Here is a 23,440-nt window from a genome sequence, read left to right on the forward strand (position 1 = left end):
TCAACTAAGACAGTCCCTCACAGACACACCCACAGAACATGATAACGAAAATTGCTGTTTTGTCTCCTCTTTCAGATGATTCTAGTCTTTGTCACGTTGTCATGTTGAATGTTTACAAGGACCCATAGGTCTAGCTTAATATAATAAAGATAAAGAGAGGGCGTATAGCATGAAGTTATATAGATCATGGAAACAACATTGTGGAAGTTTGAAATTTATTCTGAGATCACTAAGAAGCTACTTACTATAAGGTTTGAGTTGGTGGAGAAAAGAATGACCATAATTCTGTAAACTGTATTAGCTGAGGCTTAACAACCAAACCCTGGTAAATGTCTGCTTCATTAATTTTCTCAGAGTAGCAAGAGGTTGAAAATTGTTACATAGTCAGAACCACTACTTCGCCACCGAAGGCTTCAGACAGTAAAGTTTAGTTTGTGGACACACACACACAGCTACTTTATCAGGAAGCTCTTCTCAGTGGATTTAAGGAAAGAGTTCTGCAGAGTAGAATTTCATGTGGCGTAGTTTTTGCACATGCCATTTAAGGGACCAGAAGTCCTTATGGGCCAGTTTATGTTTAGGTAAAATAGTGCTAATATAGATAATCTGGCATGAGGCATAATGACTAACATCAGGCATCTGGGAGAATTGTAAGTCATAAAAAGATGGTTAATGCCAATGTCTGGGGAGCCTCAAAGTATGCATTGATATAATCTATTATATAACTGTTTCGGGGGAGGATACACACACACACACACACACACACACACACACACACAAATGCATACATACATACATACCAGAGGACCTTGTCTTCACCTTTGCCAGCCTGCTTGTGTGTGTCTGCCTATTGGCCTTTTTGGCTTAGGTGCTAATCTGTGTGTGTGTGTGTGTGTGTGTGTGTGTGTGTGTGTGTGTGTGTGTTTATCCCCACCTATGTTTAGATTGTCTGTGCTGCTGTGTGTCTGGGTGCCTGCCAGCAGCTGCCTGCCTAACGGCTTGTGTGCCAGTGAATAAAATATGTCTCATCTGCCTAAGATTCATCACACCTCACCAGTATCCCAGGATGATCTGTCCCTCCTCCTTTCTTGACATTGGAGTTGTACCTTACCACCAAGAACACGGAGAGTGATTACAATACCAACATGCTTTTCTGGTGAGCTACTACCTTTCTGTCTTGGGCATCTTCCCTGGCCATGCTGGGTATGAAAACCATGAAGAGGGATGCTTGCAGGCCTTGGGGGAAATGAAACAACAAAGCATGCCTGTGAATTGGTTAGACCTTTCTAAGTAGCAAAGTAATTCAGAGTTCAGGACATGTTGTTTTCAGTTAGTAAAACCTGTCAGCAATTGATGCAATAATAATGCATAGCAATTGAGCAAAGTTACAATTTGCCAACTCCATAGCCAAACACTGCTCATTCCAAATTTCTCATGCAAACCTTTGCTCCCCCGCTTTCCTCAATGGAAGTGGAAAGCACTTTAAACTCCTCTGGTTAACATCTGAGAATCTCCATTTTTCCTGTGATGGTCATTCTTCCTAGAAATTTTGATATATTAAGAAACAACCCAGACACTTAACCTTTGATGTACAATTTGTCCTGCCTACAAACTGAGCTTGAGTCAAGTTAGTATGGAAATTTTTGGAGTAGCCAACAAGTGATTGGTCAAGCTTCAGACCCATACCATGAGAGGGAGCCTACCCTGACTCTAACCAGAGGGCCAGGACCCAGAGGATGGACAGCCCAGAGACCTAGGATAGAACAAAACATGGCTAGCAAACTACTCCCCATTCCCAAACAAACAAACAAACAAACAAAAACCAATGAAATGATTACTAATGATATTCTTCTATATTCATAGATTGTTACTTAGCCCAATTGACATCAGTGAGGCTTCACCCAGCAAGTGATGCAGAGACCCATGGCCAAACATTAGGCAGAGCTCTCAGGGAATCCTGTGGAAGAAAGGATTGTAGGAGCCAGAGGGGTCAAGAACACCACAAGAAACCCTACAGAATCAATTAACCGGGCATATAGGTGGTCACAGAAACAACCTCCAACCAGAGAGCCTGCATGGGACTGACCCAAGCCCTCTGCACATATGTTAGAGTTGTGTGGTTTGGTATTCTTGTGGTACTCCTAGCAGTGAGACCAGGGGCTCCCTCTGACTTTACCTGCTTTTGGGACCCTTTCCTCCTTCTGGGTTGCCTTATCCAGCCTTAATAGAAGAGGATGTGCCTAGACTTACTGAAACTTGTTATGTCATGGTAGATTGGTACATGGAGGTCTGCCCTTTTCTCAAAAGAAAGGAGGACGAGTGGATGCGGGTTGGGGAAAAAGGGAGATTGAGGGAAGGGACTGGGTGGAGAGGAGGGAAAGAAGGGAAATAATCAGACTGGAAAAAATAAATTAATTTTTGAATTAATAAAATAGCAAAAAGATACTTAAAATTGACTTTTATAAAGATTCAAGATATTTGAAGTGCAAGTCTCCTAAATACAACCAGTGGAAAAATCTGAAGCAGAACAATCTTGAAATGCAGAATCTAATTTCAAACACTTTAAGAACATTGTGGCACAGGTAATTTTCTTATAAACAATGATGACACAAAATATCATCAAACACATCAACTCTCTTTCACTGGCCCATTCTTCTTTAGACGGTCCAGTGGTGGATATAAAGGCTCAGAGATGGTATATTATAACTTAAATTTCTGTCAGTTATTACTGAAGAGAAATGTATTGAACTTAATATGTTAGGTTTGGGAAATCTATTTTCATTTGCTGTAACCAATGGTCTGTCATAAGTGTGGCCATAGTGGGCTCCCAGAATCTTTCTTCCATCTGCCTCTGACTTTTAACACCAAACTGCTTTTATTTTTTCATGTTTATAGAGCAGAGGCCCAGTTCCAAAAATCTAAAGTACACTTCTTAATCATTCCAAAGAAAATAAAAGTGGTAAAAAGAAAGTTAACCTTCAGCAGAGCTAAACACAATATATTTAAAAAATATATTAAGCTGTCCTCAGTGAATGCTGTAGACATCGTCCCCATTAACCTTGTCTCAAACAACATCCTTAGGCCCATTACAATATTTGTTAACTCATAGTAGGGCATTGCCTCCCAATTGCATTTATGTAGTTTAGTTTCTCAAAGAGAAAAAGAATAGGTGTGCAGAAGCGAGAGAAACTTTGTAATGGTTTCAAAGCTCATCTATAAATGTGACACCATTCCTGACAAAGTACATAATTCTCTTTGTCTGTCTGCCTGTCTGTCTCTGTGTCTCTGTGTCTCTGTGTCTCTGTCTCTCTCCACTCTGGTCTGCCTTAATGACTCAATTCTAATGGATAGAAAGTAAGAGAGAGAGTCATCACTGTTGACTTCCAAGACCAGGTTAGAAAATTGGACCCAGCTCAAGCAAGCCAGATTCCACCTGCTGGTTCTTTAGTCCCAGCTTCCCTTCTGTCTTCTCCTCTCTTGGTCAGTGCTTTCTCTGGGAACCCAGCCACAGCAGAAACCCAAGAGGCACTCTGGATAATGGTTCCAGCTAAAATTCCAGCCAGGTTCCAGTCACAACTGTCAGGGATTGAGAAAATCAGCCTTCAGAATTCTGCCCCCACCTGGTTGTCGGGTTCCATCAGATGACACCGAGTGAGACAGAAGTCCCTATCTATTCTAAACCCACCCAATATGACAGTGTATGGGCATAATAAATGTCCCTATGTGAGCTGCTAACATATAATGTCAGCTTCTGATACTCAATTTATATCTCTTGAGGCAATTTAAGAATTACCCTCCCAGGAGAGAACTGGCAATTTTGACTACTTAGGGCACATACTTCTCTTTGTTTAGGGGAAGAAGGACATTGTGTGTGATCACCCTATCAAGGATCTATTTAATGGGAGAGAAATGATTTTCCAACATGATATCCACATATTGTCTCATCGATGCTGTTTAGCAAAGCTGATACTACAAATGATTCCATGACTCCTCCCATTATTCATTCCTAAACCATCTCCCCCCTTTCTTTCAGAGAATTTCTTAAAATAATAAATTATTAAATATCTAGACAAGCATTACTTAGTACCTGAATTGTTTAATATCTGTAAAAGTCATGAGAAAAGGGACAAACTCTGTCTTAGTTACCACTCTATTATGCAAACCTAGTACAATGCTTATCACAAATGTACTAAATAAATGATTGTTGACATGTAGACACTCATTTCTTTATCTTGACTTTGTTATCCTATCTGACCTCCTCTCTTTTCCTCATGTCCCAAGGTAGAATAGTAGACTCCTGTGGGTAGAGTCTATTTTCCCTTAATATTCAGTAAGTATTTACCAAGTGTGGATGATGTCCAGAAACATCCAATTCAGAAGTGGTTCAATTCAAAAAACATTTATCTGGTACTTAATATATGCGAGATCTATTATCTATCCTCTAGGGGCTTGCTACCCAGCAAGGGAGGCAGACAAATGCAAAAGTCATTATAATACCAGGCAAACACTGAGAGTGACTGCAAAAGAAGTGGGAAAAGATGAGAAAACAGCCATAACACAAGGGAAGGCAGGATGAGCTGCAGTGTGGGAAACCAAGAAGCTTGATCAAAATATTTTGACCATCAGAAAGAGAAGAGAACAAGCTGGGGAACATTCAATAAGTATTACTTTTTGGAAAAAATCTTGCAACAAGTTTAACATAGATAACAATTGAAGATATTAAGTGTTTATGCATATCTGGCTCCATTTACTTCACTGAAGAGATGTGACATTGGCTAAGAATGTCCTGCTATAAATTCTATAGATTTTTTCCCTCCAAAATGATGATACCTGATGGCAAAAGATACATCTCTGAAAGATCAGAAGAGTAGGACCATGGTGTCCTTTGAAAAATAGGTGTAACATTATTGTTTCATCCACAAGAAATATTAAAGAAAGCCCTGCAGTGAACAAACATTGTAATGCTTTAGGTGAAGGTAAGCTCAATTGAACGTTTATTTTCTAAAGTATTTTAGATTTATGTGTATGAGTATTTTGCCTACATGTATGTATGTTTACCACATGCATGTCTGGTGCCCATGGAGGGCAGGAGAGGGTATCAGATTTACTGGAACTGGAGTTACAAATGGTAGGAAACCACCATGTCAGAGCTCAGAAACAAACTCAGGTCCTCTGTTAGAGAAGCCAGTGCTCTTAACCAATGAGATAATTCTCCTACCTCTTAATATTTTCTTTTTAATTGATAAATAATAGCTTACATTAACAATACACATTTACAAGGTGCATGTGATATTTGACATGAGTGTACATTCTGCAAGGATTAATTGGGCTCATTAATACACCTACCACTTTATATATGTTGCCATGTGAAAAACATTAAACATCTACTGTTTTGACAACTTTCAAACATATGTTATTAACCAGTGCTACCGCTGTGCACAAAAGACCACTAAAGCATGTCCCTCTGAACTGAAACTTTCCACTCTTTAATCAACATCTCCCTACTCCAGCACAACTCTCCCAGTCTACTCTTCCTGGGGGATGTTAAAGACCATCAGCTTCAAGGACCTTAAAGAAAAATGTTTTATGAACCTCCACAGACTATAAAGGCAGAGAAATTTGTTTATTATTTGTTTGTTTAAAGCCTCACCAAGAAGAAACAATTCTTCTTAGGATTGAGGTAGTTACAAATGAAATTTGCGCTAGTAAGATAGCTCAATGGATAAAAACACTTGTTTCTTCTGAAGCCTGTTGCCTTGAGTTCTATCACTGGATACTATGGTACAGGATACCCAAATCCCAAAAGTTGTCCTCTGCCCTCAACACTTATATTGTACATGAAAACCCTAACCCTTTCGACACTAACACACATGTAATAATAATGCATAAGTATTTAAAAATGAAGTTAAGTTTGAGATTACCCTTGTGAATTCAAGGCTAGTCTGGACAATGTGAAACTCTGTCTCAAAAGAGAGAGTAAGAGAGACAGAGATGAAAAAACTTGCCTATTCTACCTGATGTTAACATGATTTGTACATTAATTCAATTTGAAAGCATAAGTTATATATCTGTTTCATACAAACACATAAATACATACATATATATATAGAGAGAGAGGTTGACATATATAGAAATAAATTGATCTAAGAGTATCAATAATTTCTAAGAAATGTGTATGGGGCATAAATATGTAATTAAAACCAAGTTGCCATGAAAACAATAGCAATAGAACCTTCTTAATCTGGCCATTTGGGTGCATAAAAAGAACTAAGTTTTCATACTCTCAAAAGGTAGTAATGCTTTTTCCCTCAAATATGGCTTCCAACAAGCATGTTCAAGTCTTATAGCAATAGGTCTTATTAAGACTCCATCTTACTTTTGTTTGTTGTTTTAAAATAAAATTTTAAGAGTTTGCTCTTGAAGATTTAATTATCTTGTCACATCATTAAAATCTTCTTCAGACTCTTTTAGGGCCTGTCATCAGGGTAACCACCTACTCTTAGGCTCAGAAATACAAAGTAGTTTATCAGCGGGAAAAGGGACTCAGACTAACTACTATCCCTCTGTGTAAAAATAGACCTTCCTTACATAATCTTCATAGACAGTGTTTAATATTGTCCTAATCTTCCTCACTTACCAGTCTGTTAATTCCACTTTCATGTTAGAGAAAGAGAAGTGGGCAAATTAATAACTCAAACTCCTTTGTCTGTGAAAGATCTCAGAACATTTCACTGAGAACAAATGTTATATCTGTAATTTTGGCAAAAATATGTTCAAGACAGAGAAAAATTGGTGCTTGGTCTGAGAGAGAGGAAGTCATCCAAATGAAGACAGCTACTGGGGTATGAGACTAAACCACAAGCTAGAGAAGTGTTATCTCCTTCCATAGGCTCTCATTTCAAACCACTTCTCAACACCAACCTTAATTCACAGATTTTAATTATATGAAGGAATTACAGTCTCCCACATATTAAATTTAGAACAGGATAATTACTCATATAAACTGTCCCTTTCCCACCCTTCCACCCTCACCCATATGCTCTACAAGATGTAGGCAGTGAATTATAGTCTCCTATAGAATCTTCTATCATCCATTTATAGATTTCTTCCTGAATGAGATTTTGGAAAAGCAATTGTCAATATATATGAAGAAGCAAGAGGTATTGTCATCATGAGAAGATGATCCCCAAGGCATCCCTTTGGCCAAGAGATCTCTGAGTACTGATGCTTCTTCATAAGGAGGTACAGATCATTCCAACTATCTCAGAACTGTTTTTGTTGGTTTTAACACATTTAGTGTTAAAAATTAATCAATTGCTTCCTTAAAATGGTAAATTTGTTTTCACTTTGACTAATTGTAGTATTCACAGGCTGGAAACTCTACAGAGCTCTATACATGTCTACCTTTTTAACTTCCGCACTGCCCTGCATTGTCAAACCCTCTAGTCAGAGGGGACAAAGTAGAAGCTTAAGTGTGTCATGGATTTTGCTAAAATAACAACTGCTGGGCAATGGCAGTGCACACACCTTTAACCCCAGCACTTGGGAGGTAGAGGTAGGCAGATCTCTGTGAGTTCGAGTCCAGCCTGGTCTATAAGAGTTAATTCCAGGACAGGTTCCAAATCTACAGAGGGAAACCCTGTCTGGAAAAACAAAAACAAAAAGAAGAACAAAAACAGAAAAGATAGGCTAAAATAGCTGCTAAGTGGCAGAGCCAGGGTCAAACCCAAACTCAAGTCTGGACTCAACAGCCTTGAGAATTGTGGTAAGTAGTAAGTGACAAGAATTTAGGAAAGAGAACAGATGTAGGAAAAACAGTCAGCAAAATATAATTTTAGTGTATTTTCCCTTTGGGTACAACTAGGAAACTCTTTTTTTTTTAAAGCAGAGTTTTGTCTATATTCCCCAAACACAATAGCAAAATCATTACCAATGTACTTTGCTGTGAATAACACAAAAAATCCTTTTTTTTCTCTCACAATATTTTTGGGATAATAATTTTTCCTCAGTGTTGAGGCATCTGATCAATTAACAGCTTCTGAAATGTACAACTTTAAAGATCAATATTTCCAAAGAAATATCAGAAATGTAGACTATTCAACCATGCTTCGTTCATTTTTACATGCTAATACGTGTGCCATTGTTGAACAAGCTTACTCCTACTTGTCTGCTGTTTTCTCTATGCCCTCTCCAGTACTCAACATCACACCTCCACAGAGACAGCACTGGGTGCATATTAATTGAGGTAACTAATTCCTTGCTGATTGATGAATGCACAAACTGTACAGTTGAGAGTAGAAATAGACCCATATAATAAATAGAACAAATATGGCAGAATCAGACACATACTTCAAATCACACACTGTAATGACACTGTGACATTATGTATACACATGTGCACACACACAAAAACTTGTTTTATGTTGATGTGAAAATACAGTATAGAAGAAGAAAGCTAGTCTCCACAGCAAGGAAGAGAAATAACAGAAGCAGAGACACCGAGAGTTGATGAAAATTCCTAAGAAAAGTAATTTCAAAGATTCAATATAGAAACAATCCCAGGATATCATGGTTTTATTTTCATCAATTGTTTTATTTTGAGAAGAAAATGTGGTTCTTCTGACTTCTGTAAATGTGTCCCCACCAACACCCAAAACAAAACCAATGAAACAAAAGTCCTAGAATGTGTCTCTGTATGGTTATGTGACTTTCATAAAAGTGTGATTTGTTTTGATAGAGAATAATCATAATAACTTATTCCACTATTATTTCTTAAGCAACATCTCTGGAAAGGATGGCACTAAATGACAAATGTAGCTGCATTATCATTTCAGTGGGTAAAACATTTACAAAGCATTGCTAATCTTTGTAGGATAGTCTTGTAATTAAATTGATACTGAAAATATCATCGCTTGTTATCCACAAATTAAATGTATGAAATCAATTCTTGAAAGTATTTGACAAAAGTATTTCTTTCAGCTGGTAAGCAGGAGCATGCTATTTTCTGTGTGCATTACATGAAGTATTCCATGAAGAACAAGCTAATTGAAAATGTTGTCAAGTTAAAGCACTAAATTATCTTTATGTTCACTTGTTAAATGTTCAAAGACAGTACACTGAGACAATTTCAGCTTTCAGTTATCCACTTTAAAATTTTTAGTCATCTTTTTTTTGCAGACTGCAAAAGTGTATGACCAAATAATTGACATAACCTCTGAGAGCCTAGTGTGAGCGTGTGATTCTAATGCCTTCTAATCATACAAATCAATATGAGATTTTTGTACTTGTTATGACCTTCCTGGAATTATCCCTCCATTTTGGCTGAATCCAAGTGAGTGTGGGCTATTTGATAAAAAAATAAAATAAAAAACCCCTAAGTGTGTGAAATAAGAGCCCTTGCTTCTTCTGCCAGACTCCTCTTGACAGAAAGATGATAGAAGCGATGCATCCCTCGGAGGGTAAATGCAAACTGACAAGAGATGAGCCTTTAGATGGTGAATATAATCTTGAATTGCGCTTGAAGTGTCTTATTATCTTGTCTTTTGATGTCTGAAGGGGTGGCTCATTGTTAGAAAAAGGAAAGCCCTCTCACAGCTTTGCCATCTTTAAAAATTGTTTGGCCTTTAACAACTGCTTTTCCAACTAATGTCCATTTCTCCTGACAATAAATATGGCAGGCCGACGGCAAGTGACAAACAATTTACTTTACATGCCACACTTTTATGGGTTTTGAGAGCTCATGTGGAAGTGTATTTTTAAAAGCCCATAGAAATTAGCAGTATTACAAATGTTAAGAGGCCTGAGGTCTGTGCGCGTCCACTGATGTAAAGTTATTCATCTTGGCTCTTCCCTGCTGCTTCTGGTGTGATATCTCACTGGTTCCAGATTCACAATTCTGGGTCTTTATTTATCATTGACTAAAAATAGCCAGGGAAAATGAAAGAGCAGCAATCAATTCTGACGGATTCCATGAAGGAAACGCGCGCACACACACACACACACACACACACACACACACACACACACACACACACACACACAGAGCGAGAGCGAGCGAGCGAAAGAGAGAGAGAGACAGAGAGACAGAGAGAGAGAGAGACAGAGAGAGAGAGAGACAGAGAGAGAGAGAGACGAGAGAGAGAGAGAGAGAGAGAGAGAGAGAGAGAGAGAGAGAGAGAGAGAGAGAGAGAGAGAGAGAGAGAGAGAGAGAGAGCTTGTGTTCAGAATGCTGCACACACAGAGTGCTGCTGTTTTTAAGGAGGACATTGAGGGCGGCAATGGGCTCATTGCATTTTGCCTCTCATCTTAGAACCTTCACTTTCTAATTTCCGTGGTCACTTTGGGCACTCCATACCCTTCATATCTGCCAATTGCTCTGTGGTTTGTTTTACCTTAAAAATTTAATGATGTTCCCGGTCGATGGGATTCCTAAGCAGCTAAATCACCGTCATCGTAGTTCCCTGTCACACGGCCAGATTTCGTGAAAGCTTTCAAGATCTTTTCTCAGACTTCCTCACTCTAAGAATCCATAAGAATTCTCAAAAGAACCATAAACTGCTACCGGGTCCAGGTTATTATATCCTTATAAAGTCATATTGATACACTGCTGATCACAAGACGTGGCCCCATTTCTAAGCTGGCCCACCCATCTCAAGGCCCTCAGCAAGCTCCCAGCTCACTACTTCCTTTTCACTTTCTTTTTTATTTAAGGCAGTCAGTTGCAGATATTAAATCCTTCAAAGCACAATACATAACTTTTCCAAGAATTTTCTGGTTCCTTGTAGATTCCGGTGGCTCATTAGGAAATTACTATGACTACAAAATACAATGGGAGAAGTGAACGTTTCAACTAAAGCATAGACCAGTCTACCTGAATTTTTGGATAATTCCTTTAGTTAGTTTAAAATTAAAATTTGCCTTTATCTCAAGGCTCTGAGCAAAATAAGCCATCTAACACTCAAACACAGATGTGCATTTCCTCTCAAGTCTGTGAAAGTCCTGTCACATGATCAAGAGGACTCTAGCCCTACCTATTTACTCATTTACTGATTACACTGCAGTCTATTGGTATTAGATGGATTCATTGAAACGTTAGTTTTGTACAAGCTGTCCTTCCTGTAGCTTCCTTTGCATGTCGTTTCCTTTTTTGTTCATCTCTATCTTTTGAAATTTTGATAAATGAAATGGATGTGTTGGAGAAAAAAGATGTCAACTGTTACAAAGTGAAGCTTACCCCTCAACTCCTGCTCCATATATTTATAATTAAATACAGGGGTGCGTGTTTTCTTATTTGATTTTTTTATTCTCTTCTACCCTTGGTTGATTTTGGCAATAAGTGACTCTGCAGTAATACTTTCATGCCTTTTAAACAGCTTCAAATGTTTGCATTTTTAAATCAAATTAATCCTTTAGGCTTTCTTCTCCTCTGACAGGGGTGATTCTTGTCTTCAGTGCATTACTCAAGACCATTAATTTGCAAAAGTAAATTTTGCTATACCAGTACTAAAAGAAAAATTACCACATGTGGCCATCAAAAGCTGCAAACAGAGATGAGTTTTACCACACCATCTCAATAGCAAATTATTAAAATGCCAATTATTTCTTGTGCATAGCTCAAGACACATAGCTCAAAACCTGAATAGCTCAACACACACCTACAAAAATGTTTATTTGGGCACATAGAATTCTTGAAGAACTGTGTAACAAACATTTTAGTTACTATTGAACAGATTTTCCTTTGCTGATTAAAATAACAATAAACACTTATGTTGTGATAGATATATATATCTACAATTTGATACATGTCTAAGTTTCCATAATTTAAACATAAGCATAATATGAGCTTGGGTTGATTGTGTTCTAAAAACAGATGCTCTTTATAAGGCAAGCTATGTAGAACTTTCAGATTGCTTCAGTGAATTAAACTACACTATTTCTGGGGAATCCTTTTGTCTCCCCTGCTACTTGACAACCAGAATCAGGAGGACACTGGAACTGGATTACATCCCAAGAGGGCCCAAAGATGTATACTTAGTAGTGCTTTATTGGCGAATTTAAGTTTGCTCCAATTAATAAAAGATCTACTATTTTAACATGCAGAAGTATATCTAAATGGTGTATGACTGATATGAACTAAAAGAATGTTTAGCATTATAAATTAGTTTTTTATCAAGAACTATAAATACATAGTACTACAAATTTGGTGGACAATGTGAAGCAGTATATGAATATAAATGAAAATCAAGAGGAAAATGTACCTGCACACTTTAGATGGACACAAATGTCTTTCTGATTTTTGGCTTTAACAAACTTCTGTCACAATTGTGTCATTATCTTTCCTCTTTAGTTGAATGAAATTTAAAGTAGTAAACAAAAATATATGGGAAGTATTTCTATTGAAAATAATACTTTATAGGCAAATATTTTATAGGAGAGTATAAGAAAATGCTAATAATAAAAAAGCACACGAAGACAGACATTAAATTGATGAATCCTTCAGTATATTATTGGTCCACAGGTCTCCTGAAAAAAAACCTTTATAGTTTACCTAATTCTCAGGGCCAACCAACAAATTTTATATGAGTTATTTTCTTAAAAGCATTTGAACAATATTAATAAATGCAACTTTTATTATAAAACCTTATTTCTCACAGAACAAAGAACTTGGAAAGTTCTCAATTTGTGTGTGATGACATCTGTTCATTTCCGGTATTGCAATCAGATCACACACACACACACACACACACACACACACAAACACACACACACAAACACACACACACACCTCCTCCCCTCTCCCCCTGTTAAATAGTTTTGATGGTAGTACAGTTCTCCAATAAAAGTACTCAAATGGCGTTAGTTCCAGGTGGCTAACATTTTAGTATGAAATACACAGCATATTCTTACTGTATGCTCAACTGTAAGCACACTTAAACAAAGGACGGAATCTGAGGAAGTTTGAAGGGTATATAAGATTCTGAAATAAAGCATAGACACACAAATAATATACTAGGAAAAATAAAATAAGTAAACTGGTAGCAGTTTTAGAGATCCTTCAAGCCACACATATCTGATGGCAGTGTTAGACTTTTGTCCTTGAATACTTATAAAACAAAGTTAATCTCCATTTCTCCAAGGACAAACTTTCCTTATGAAAAGAGATTTCATGTTATATTTTTTGACCCCTGAAATCACCAAAAAAGGCTTAATCTGTCCCATATATCAGAACATAACATTGTGTAAATCTCTAAACAAGGCTACTCAGTTTCATATTTTTATGAAACCTAACTGGCTATTAGAAGATTGGAGTTTACACTTAAAGATTAAGAGTTGGTCCACATGTTGTTATCAACCAGGTGTCACTTCATGCCTACTTTTTGCTGAGACCTAAATATTCTTTCGTGAACGAATTCTTAATGTAACCATTACTTGAAAGTATTCCCAAAAATAAATTCAGTCAGTACCGGATGGTTTAGAACATGATGCCATGTGCATCCAAATGCAGAATGCCGCATAACAATTCAAACAAAGTATATTTAGATTTCTAAGAGAAAACCAAAAGAAACCTCAAAGGGTAAACATTTTAAATGTAAGAAGCAGCATAAACAGCTGAACAAAAGAAGAAGAAGAAGAAGAAGAAGAAGAAGAAGAAAAGAAGAAGAAGAAGAAGAAGAAGAAGAAGAAGAAGAAGAAGAAGAAGAAGAAGAAGAAGAAGAAGAAGGAAGAAGAAATACCAGCAAAGTACAGAAACCAGGAAAACAACAAACAAGGACACTCCAGAGCCATAGTGGATTTTAAAAAGAAAGGGATCCAGGGAGAGTGGGAACGGTTCCTATGAGCTTGCCATAGCTATATCTGCCTTTGGATATTTTTTAAAAATTTATTAACCTGACAGCAGGAAATGTTATACAGATTGCCCCCTGACAGGGCACCAGTTGGGTCTCAACACTTTGCTATCTTTCTCTTTAGCATAAGAAATTCAAGAATTGAGGTGAGTGGGCCAGGTGCAGATTTGGGTAAACAGGCTTTCTCCTAAGGCTGCCTTGGTTTCCTGAGAAAGGTCTGAGTAATCAGGGAAGCAGCCCAAGAGCAGAGCTGAGCTCCCCCACTTCCTTTTCACAGCTACTTTCTTTTAAATGTGTGATGTCTGATGTATTATTAATCCCAAAACATAGACCAGCAAGGTCGCCAAAGAGATGCCAGCTCTCTCGCAAATGATGTGTTTACTGTGTGATAACACACAAGTTTTGATTGAAAATGGCCTACTTAAAGCTCAGCTCTCAAGTGGGAGAATTTTATTTGGTCAATTTTTGAAAATAATAGTATCAATTCTATAACTGATTAAGAAAGCAGGCAATCTACTAGAGGCTGAACCTTGGAAAGTACCTCTCCATTAATTATGACACAGACAAGGCTGGACAAACTACAAAAACACTACAATGTCAGGTAACCTTTAAGGCAGAAACACTAAGACGTTCTAAAGGCTAAGATGGAATCATTTAAAGGAATGGCAGAGTGCAGACAAATCGAATCATATATGCCTTAACTTATGTTGAACTGTTTAGGGAACCACTCAACAACAATAGCAGTGTTTAAGCTACAGCAATCAAAATATAAGCGAATAGGGAAAGTCATACCACACTTTGGCTGGTAATGCATTCCCTCCCAGAATCCTTGAACACTGCAAAGCTGAGCTTGTGTAACATTGGCCTGACCAGAGCACCACGGTAAGCGGCAGAAGAGAAAGGTACTGAGGCAGTCCCCTCTGAATCTTAAGTCACACATTGTGCACCTTGCTCCAGTGCAGAGCCACTTAGCAATGAGCAGAGTCCAACAAAACAGTCTGGTGAGAGGCTTGAACACTAGCACCTTTCTTACTAGATTTACTTTTACTTCAAAGGCTGTATATTAATTCTACTTAAAGTGGATTTGTTTACAATGAGATGTCGCAATGGTATTCTGGTAGGAAAATTACCTCTAAACTAAAGTTGTCTAAATGCACATAGCCTCTCAATGACTTTTTAAAATAATTACTTCAGTGAATTAGATTTTCTCAAGTGTAAGAAAAATATTTAAGCATGCATTTCCTTTCTATGCTAGTCAGAGGAAGCAGGGCAAAGACCTGCTTGACTGTTAAACCAGAAACTGTGACAAACACTTTATCCTGCATCCCGTTTACTTATATAAGTACAGATTTCTATTGATTTCTATCTAGTGGCTGTTGCATAGAATATATTGTTTAAATTATTTAGTTGATTTAAAGACACTATCTTTTAATTTTTATCAAAATATACTTTTATTAGTGAAAAATAACATGGATTTTTCACTTGATATAGCGTAACAAGTTTTAAAAATGTAGAAGCATGTTCCATATTTTAAATGAATATATTTCTCTAGAGAATTTTTCTCATCATTTTCCAGCTAACTCCCTCTGGGGTTTAAGCCCTATGTGCTGATTACTGGCTCCAGCATATTTTATCAGAGTATTATAAGCATCTAAGGTATTGAAACCTTGAGAGAGACGTTTAAATAAAGTAATGAAGGCAGCGACCCCATAACGAAGGCCTCCACTTGCACACACAGGCAAGAAACAGCCTTGCCGAAGAGCAGCCCCCACGATGCCCTGCAGTGACCTCCCTGCTGACCTGCAGAGACCACTGTCTCAAGGGGTGGCAGACAATTTAGTCCGTTATCCTTTTGTCATTGAAAATGACTCCATGGCCATAAATTCTAATCAAGCCAAACTGGATAGCAATTCAAAACCAGAAAAATTTCTAACACATGCTTTTGGACAAAGCTCAGAAGAAGGAAAAGAAAAACAGACAAGTGCTATTTCCTAACACTGACCCAGCTTTCAACCCTCTCCTAATAGTTCACAGATAAGTGATCTTGAAAAGGCTCACTCTTGAGAGTATCATCATGATTTTTGTTAAGCCAGGGGAAAAAAAGCCACAATGTTATAGGGAAAAATAGACTTTTCCCCCCACATACAGCATTCATAAAGGGCTTTTTTTCTCTTTTACATCAAGATTCTGAGCTGTGCACCCAGCTCATGTTTGTGTGATACAACAGGAAAACAAGCCTCTGGTCCTAGCACAGTCACCCAGGCTAGCTGGAAGTTAAATACAAGCATCATGGGGTTTAACTTGAAGCAATAAGAATTGTCCCAGGGGAAGCACGGCTCATAATCACTATCAAAATCTCAACCACATGCAGAGGAAATACTTAAGACTTGTTTTGAGAGGACTCACTTCTTCGGTTGAGAATACCGATATTTTTCCAGGAATGGATATTACTTTTATCTTTTCTGCAGCCATTTTTCTGACCAAGCAGTAGATACCACCTATTTTAGCATCCTGCTTGCTGACTGTGGGGCAATGAATGCTTGATAGGCATAACTACAAGTGAGGCACCATACTGACATGTGCAATATAACTGTCACCGGAGAAACACAGCAACCCTTTCCCTTGGAGATTGTCTGCCAAAGGCCAGTCTGGGGTACAGTTTCCAGTGTGTACATCACTAGTCCCGTATTTGGTGACTGGCCCTGAGTGGCATCACTCATTTGATCTTGCAGCTAGAGCACTGTGTGACACAGCACCCATTTCTCTAATAACTCTCCCATGTGCCAGGCTGTACTCCATCCATCCATACTGTTTCCTGTGGCTCAGAATTTAGCAGGATATGCTCATAAGCTGAAAATGGAGGTAGTTTTCTGCAGGCTTTATAAGAATAAATAATGCACACTTAATGGTATCACAGAGAACTACTTCACCACATGTTTCTCAATGAAATGTGGATTTATCTCTCTTAAGTGTACTTTAGTTTCCGTGGCTATTCAAGTTAAGCAAAATGTTACCTCTGATGTAATTACTTCACAAAACACAAGGGCCCTTTTCTGAACTTTCTACTTAGGCTGGCATATGGCTTCTTGTTCCTCCTTCTAGCATTCTGAGTGGCTCAGAGCACCGAAACATTCTGCACAGTATGTTTCCCTTTGGATGCTGCTAAGTACAGAGGTGCAATTTAAGGAGAGGCATAAAAAGCCCAATGGTTCCGGGAATTTCCTTTGTTTATCCATAGAGGGCATCAGCATTAGCCTTTCTCCCGCAGTTCTGGACTGAAGATGCCGTACTGTGAAGGAAACAGACCTGTCCTCTGGACTACTAATTTGAACGAGACCCAGATGAGTCTTTGAAGAAATCCATTCATACTGAAATTTCAAGTGCAATAGGAAAAGCAGGCTTTTCCTGGCCTGTTGTTAGATAATGTCTTTCCATGACACTACACACACCTAAATGCACAGCATTTGCCCTGATCTGTCCCTTTCATAAAAGAAGCACAGGTGTCAACCACATGATAGAAAGTAGAGGCATGTTGGATGGCATAAGAGAGAAACAGCAGAATGACCATGGTTTGGAGAAAAGCTCGACTACCCAGGAACAACACAGTTCTCTGTTATCAGATAAAGGACACAATTAGAACTGCGTCTACAAACAAATTGTGGAGATCCAAACATTCACATGCTAAAGAAAACAGCATATGACTGTATCATAAATTGTATCAATAGTTCCTGGAAAGACTGGGAGAAATAACTTTAGAAAGTTTTAGACAGGTCTGCAAAGTAAAATTTCCAATTCTGAGTCTTAGTACTATTCAAAAATGAGAGTACAATCATCCCAATAACTAGGACATCCTTACAAGACCAGTGAGGGCTCTCATCTCAGAGTACATACTACAATATCTGTCTCATGTTGTCTCCTTTCTATCTTAGGGTTTCAAGATTTCTTTCCTTTTTCTACATAATTGAAAAGTTAGAAATATTCATATTGTGTTTATAACATAATCTAGAGGAGAAAGATAAGGTAGGTAATATAAAACACCCCAAGACAGAGTGTGGGGATTTTTCTAGGCTCTCTGTCACACACTCAGAAGTTGCAGGTAAGGTGCCCTCCCAAGTCCACTGTGATATTCCAGTTAAACTATGACTTTTTAGACTCTGGAATCCCAAAAAGATTACACTTAAAACATTTTCAGGGAGCCTTAAATAAAATGTCTTTGGTCGCATCGAGTCTTTCGCAACTTTCTTCACTGTTCATGCAGAGAGGTAAAAGTAGGAAACTGAATGTAAAGCAATTCTGAGCACTGAAAAATCTAAATAAATGCAATGTCAAATCAATCATCACTTTATCGGTTCAACTGACTGAAAAGAACTTGTGGCTACAAACCAAAATCTACAAAATGTTTGCACTTTTAAAAAAATGCATGAAACATTTGAGACAAATAGTGTGAAATCTGCTGCTTTGCCGGGGCTGAGATCAATGGCTTTTGAAAAGCAAAAGCATTCCTCAGTATAGTCAGTATCAGCAATGCACATGGATTTGCCTTCTTGTGGCTGGTAATTTTATCTAGCTTCTCTCACTGACTCTTAAAAGAAAATGAGTGTGTGAAAACAACTTTTCACACAGCTAAAAACTTACACTACGACTGAAAACTTCCTCAGAGTGAAATGCTAATGCCTCCCAAGGTGGCTATGATTTCACACACAGTAGCCTTTTGAGCTAAAAAAGAAACCATCAGATTCTGAAAACTGGAATCAGTTGTGTTTTTACATAAAAATCAGTATTTGATCAAAAGAAAAAATCCAAAGCAAAGTTTCTCTGGGGTTTCCTTCTGCTGTTTGCCTGGATATTTCTAAGAAGAAGAGAGCAGCTAAAAGCTGCTGCTGACCTACCTGCCAAGGAAGCCCTGTCTGTTCTCTACCAAAATAAACAAACAAATAAATAAATAAAGTCTATTTTGACACTAAATCAGTATTCTTCACCAAGTATTTTATGCGCTGATATTGTTTGACTCTAAACTTCAGACTTAGGACTTTTTAAATCTGAGAACAAGTGATTCTCTGCCTATTTACACGACGTTAGTTGTTTACAGATGTGTAGACAGACGCACTTGAAAATAATTAAGAGCAAGTGTGTCAGAGAGTACTGTTCTGAAAACCTAATGTCACTCAGAAGCATAAAGTACTTCCGCAGCAGAGATGTCTCACGGCATCCATCACTCCGGCACGTGCCTCAGCAGCCCGTTCCCTTTCTGATTAGAGATCACAGTTGGTGGAGTTGGCTTACAGACTGTCATCTATTTGAATGACAGATGTCTCTGCTGAAGTGGCACTCTGTTTGTTCTCATTTTGTTTATGAAACAGATTCCTAAAAGGTCCTGGGCTGTCGCCATGGTTAGTATGAGGCTAAAATATGTTAAAGGGAGCGGGCTAGGGAGAAGGGTAGGGGACTGTTGTGTTCCCTCAACCCTTTTAAAAGAAGAAATGCTCACTCAGATGATGAGGACAAAATGTGTTTCTAAGAGCCATGCCTGTAGCCACCTTTGTTTACCTGGCACAGAGCAATTTGTATTGACATTTTCAGTTCTCCTCTCTCATCTTTTGACTACAGATAATAACTCTTTACTCTCCTTCCCCTTAACAAAAGCCTGCAAAGCAACCCGAAACCGAGTCGATATTTATTCAATAAATGTTAACCAATTCTCGCAATGGAACTGATTTCCTGATTATTATTACCATTTCGTTCTTTCTTTTCATCCTTTCCTTCCGTTTTGTTCGAATAATTTCCGACCTGGGCATGGCAACACTACCTGACAAGTCAAAATGGGCAGTAAGTAAGTTCCTTGTTGGTGAAAAAGTTTGGAGGGCATCCTCCCCTCCAGCTGAAGAGGCTCGGGTGCCTTAGCCCCTCTAGGATGCGAAGCTCCTCTTTAGCACTTACAAAAAAAAATTGAATGAAAAGCAGGAGGAAAAGGGGGGCTGGGGTGGTGTCTGGATTGCTCTTCCGGACAACATGGTAGGACTGAAATGAAATACCTAGACAGACTTACCGAAGAGCTTGCTGGGAGTGTCCTCGCTGTCATTTGATTCCACGGGCGCAAGCAGGGGCTCATTCAGCTCGCTGTCTGAAGTAGCAGCCTTGTCCTCACCTCTCAACTCCGCATTCATTTCACTCCGCACTGACAGCAAGGGCTTACTGACTTGTCCAGCTATCATTGGATCCTAGGATGGGGGGAAAGAGCGAAGGGGAGGAAAAAAGTGGCAGCTTTAGAGAGCGTGTCCTCTCTCCCTCTCCCTCTCCCTCTCTCTCTTCCACACACACACACACTCCCTCTCTCCTCTCTCTTATCTCTGCCTGCTCCTGCTGTTATTGCTGGCTGCAGTCAAGTGAAGAGCTATTACAGATTCGATGAGTTCTCCATTACTCCCCACCCTATTAAAGCTCAACTAGCATGTGAGAGATTCAGGAGGCTTCGGAGGGAAAAGGAAGGAAGAAAAAAAAAACTTCTTTACAAGCAGCTTAGCCAATACAGCTTTAATTATGGGATGTGCTTTTGTAAGGTTGTTTTTACACCTTGTTCTGTCTTTAATGCAGTAAGGGGAAAAAAGAAAGTGCTGGTTTGTACTCCAGCAACGCACCTCTTCAGAAGGGGCACCCTATGGAGGGAGCGGGACTATTTTAAGAAGCCTTCTCCCTGGGGGAGAAGCAATTAAACCCTATCCCAAGAGTAGAGAAAAGAGACAGGGGGAAGGAAAAAAGACTGCTACCAGCTTTCAATGGAAAAAGAGAGATTTCTTATGTAAATTCTCTGCGTACACTTAGAAGTTTTCTACCCTCCATGGGTCCCAGACTGGGGACAGAGGCTGACCCCAGTCAAATGCACATTTTAAAGCAAACAATACACAACAAAATATACAGAAACTGCTTTACATTTTTAAGGAAGTGGGAAAATACTTACAAAGTGTTTTCAATAATTCAGTTACCTAGAGCATCATACACCCAGAGCATAGAAAAGGCAATCAAGAATCACCTCCAGAAAAAAAAGGCAAACTTATCTCCCCAATAATTTAGCCCAGCTTTATCTTCAGTTCCTTTAGAAGGGCATGCTAGGATGAGGAATGCTACCCAAATGTAGCCTTTAGTCCACTTGCTAACTAAGATTTCTTGGGCATAGATATCAGATGCAGCAGAAAAGCAAAGCAAAAACTGCCTTTTTCCTTCGTGATCTGGGAGCTATTTATTGTCAAGTTCATGCCTAAATGGTTCCTGAGCAGGAAACAGGTGACGTGCAGGAGCAGGTGGGGCGGCATGCTCCCCTGCCCATCATCACATTGGTTGTGGTATGCCTGTGGGTTTTTTTTTAATGTATTCATGCCTGAAAAGTGAATTTGATATGACACATGATAATCTATGAAAATGTTAATCAATACAAATAGTTTAAGCTGTCATCAAATGCACTTCTTTAGTCAATACTCATACCACTGAAAACAATGTCACTGTCACCAGGGCTTAATTTGCACAGCACTTAAATATTGGACTCTGTGCATCAATGCACTTCTTCTTCAAATACTGTAGGTAAACACATTTTCTCCCTATTTAAGGCTGAAGCACTCAGCACGCATTTAGCTGAGCCGAATCCTCCCTTTTGAATACCTTGATAGGTCCACTGGAGGGCAAAATTAATACTTAATTGAATCTCACAGTCATCAAAATAATCAATACTTTTTTATTATTTATTCTTTACAGTCTGTTGACTGTTTCAAACCTCTGAGGGAATGGTGGAAAGGATTCATGGCTTTGAAACACTGTCATTTAACAAGGTAATTTTCAGTGGGGCATTAGGGGTTGTGAAACATATAATAAAACAAAAATGGTGGCTTATAATAGGAAGAAAGAAAAGAATTATATTTCTGCCATCTAACAAAACAGGATAAATAAAAAAGCAAGTGCAGAGAGAGCAAGGAAGGAGGGGGATGAGGGAGAGAAAGGCTGGCTTTTGAAGGGTTTTATCATATCAAGAGCAGAGCTGAGCTTTCATAATGCTGACATTTCTCATCCTGACAATCCTAAACAAGTGGAAAGGATGCGATCGCAGATATCATCTTTCATCACATTCCCTAGCCTAAGAACCAACATGACAGCTCCTCGGCCCTTTACACTGTTAATTACTAAATAAAATACTACTCTCTGTCAACATCAGATTATTGTAGATAGCAACCACAAACATTTCTCCATTGTTACCCCCTCTGAAACTCTGATACCTACCTTGAACTCTTTAGAAAATAGATTAGGCTTGTCTCAGTATATTGTAAATATTTGAAATAGAATCAATGTAATCAATGTGGTCGACCCACGGTATTGTCAATCTAAATTTACTGGTGATAGATTAGTATCTCAGACACTGGGTTTGGGGGCTAGATTTTAGAGCCCTTGGCATTGGGGGATGGAGAGAGGCTGCCAAAACAGAAAGGAGACAGGCAATTCTAAAAATCTCCTCGGAATTCTCCCCTGTAAATTTATAGAAGACTCGGTGTGTGTGTGTGTGTGTGTGTGTGTGTGTGTGTGTGTATGTATGAGTATGTGTATATGTGTGTGTGCTTGTGTGTGTATGTGTGTGAGAGTGTGTGTGTATATGTGTGTGTGAGTGTGTGTGTGTGTGTGTGTGTTTTGTTCTGATTTAGTGAATAGTCTGGGCAGAGTAGGGAAGGGAACAACACTGATTGTCACATAGTATTTATAGTGTGTTCACCACAGAATACAAGAACCCAGGTTTAATTCTAGAACATTTTTTTTTTGCTTCCTGAAAAGCTGAATACTCTGTAATCTGTAATCTAAAGGAAGAGCTGATTTGTCCCTTTGAAACATTCCATCGCTATGGCTGCACTGCTTATTTTAATATGTTTTAAGGGGTGTTGGTGAATTTCTGTTGAGAATACATTCCTGTAAACTACACAGGATTATTCGTGTGTCAATGAATATCTGAGTAGACTTAAAAAAGAATATTGTCCTGCTTTAGTTGTGAAGAGTCAAAATTTAATCCTAAATCCCACAGAAGACCTAAGATGACGCTGATAAGTCACTAGCACATAAACATGTGTGCAAAACATGTCCTGTCCAATGGTATACACTCACTGGCTGTTAGCTTTTCTTCCCTAAATTACTTTTATGCACCTCATACATGGTTAGATTGCCAACCAGTGTTTCTCAGTGACTGAAACTTAGAAAATCCAGCTTGCCATTAAAGTGAGTTTTCATCTTACAAAACACTTTATAATTTCCATGACATAACTGATTTTGTGTGTGTGTGTTCATGCACCTGCATATGTCTGTGTGTGTGTGTGTGTGTATGTGCACACGTGTGCGCACGCGAGCTTGCGTACAACATGGTTAAAGAACAAACCCCTAGTGAGTCAGAGGGCAGACAGCTTTTAATCACAGCTGCAGCCACTGGGAGGTCCATTTGAAAATGTGCCACAAGCAGTAACCACTGAGTAAAGACTTATGGGCATTTGGGAATGCCTCTTTCAAGAGACCTCTTGGAAGATGGTCTCTCTACAAAGTGCTATGGTTGTCTATGAAACCTTTTCTGCAGCAAGAAG

General features: G+C 38.6%; 1 protein-coding gene across 1 annotated transcript in view; it reads right to left on the bottom strand.

The window, feature by feature from the left end:
* The window catches only part of Pou6f2 (POU class 6 homeobox 2), a 382,575-nt gene extending 362,428 nt beyond the window's left edge, over positions 1-20,147 (bottom strand). The window contains 1 exon segment of the mRNA XM_005071806.4: positions 19,891-20,147. Coding sequence (XP_005071863.1) covers positions 19,891-20,056 — 166 coding nt within the window. The 5' untranslated portion in view covers positions 20,057-20,147.
* Between the last annotated feature and the right edge of the window lie 3,293 nt (positions 20,148-23,440).

The sequence above is a fragment of the Mesocricetus auratus genome, unplaced genomic scaffold (genome assembly GCF_017639785.1).
Source record: "Mesocricetus auratus isolate SY011 unplaced genomic scaffold, BCM_Maur_2.0 Super-Scaffold_100013, whole genome shotgun sequence".
Lineage (NCBI taxonomy): Eukaryota > Metazoa > Chordata > Mammalia > Rodentia > Cricetidae > Mesocricetus > Mesocricetus auratus.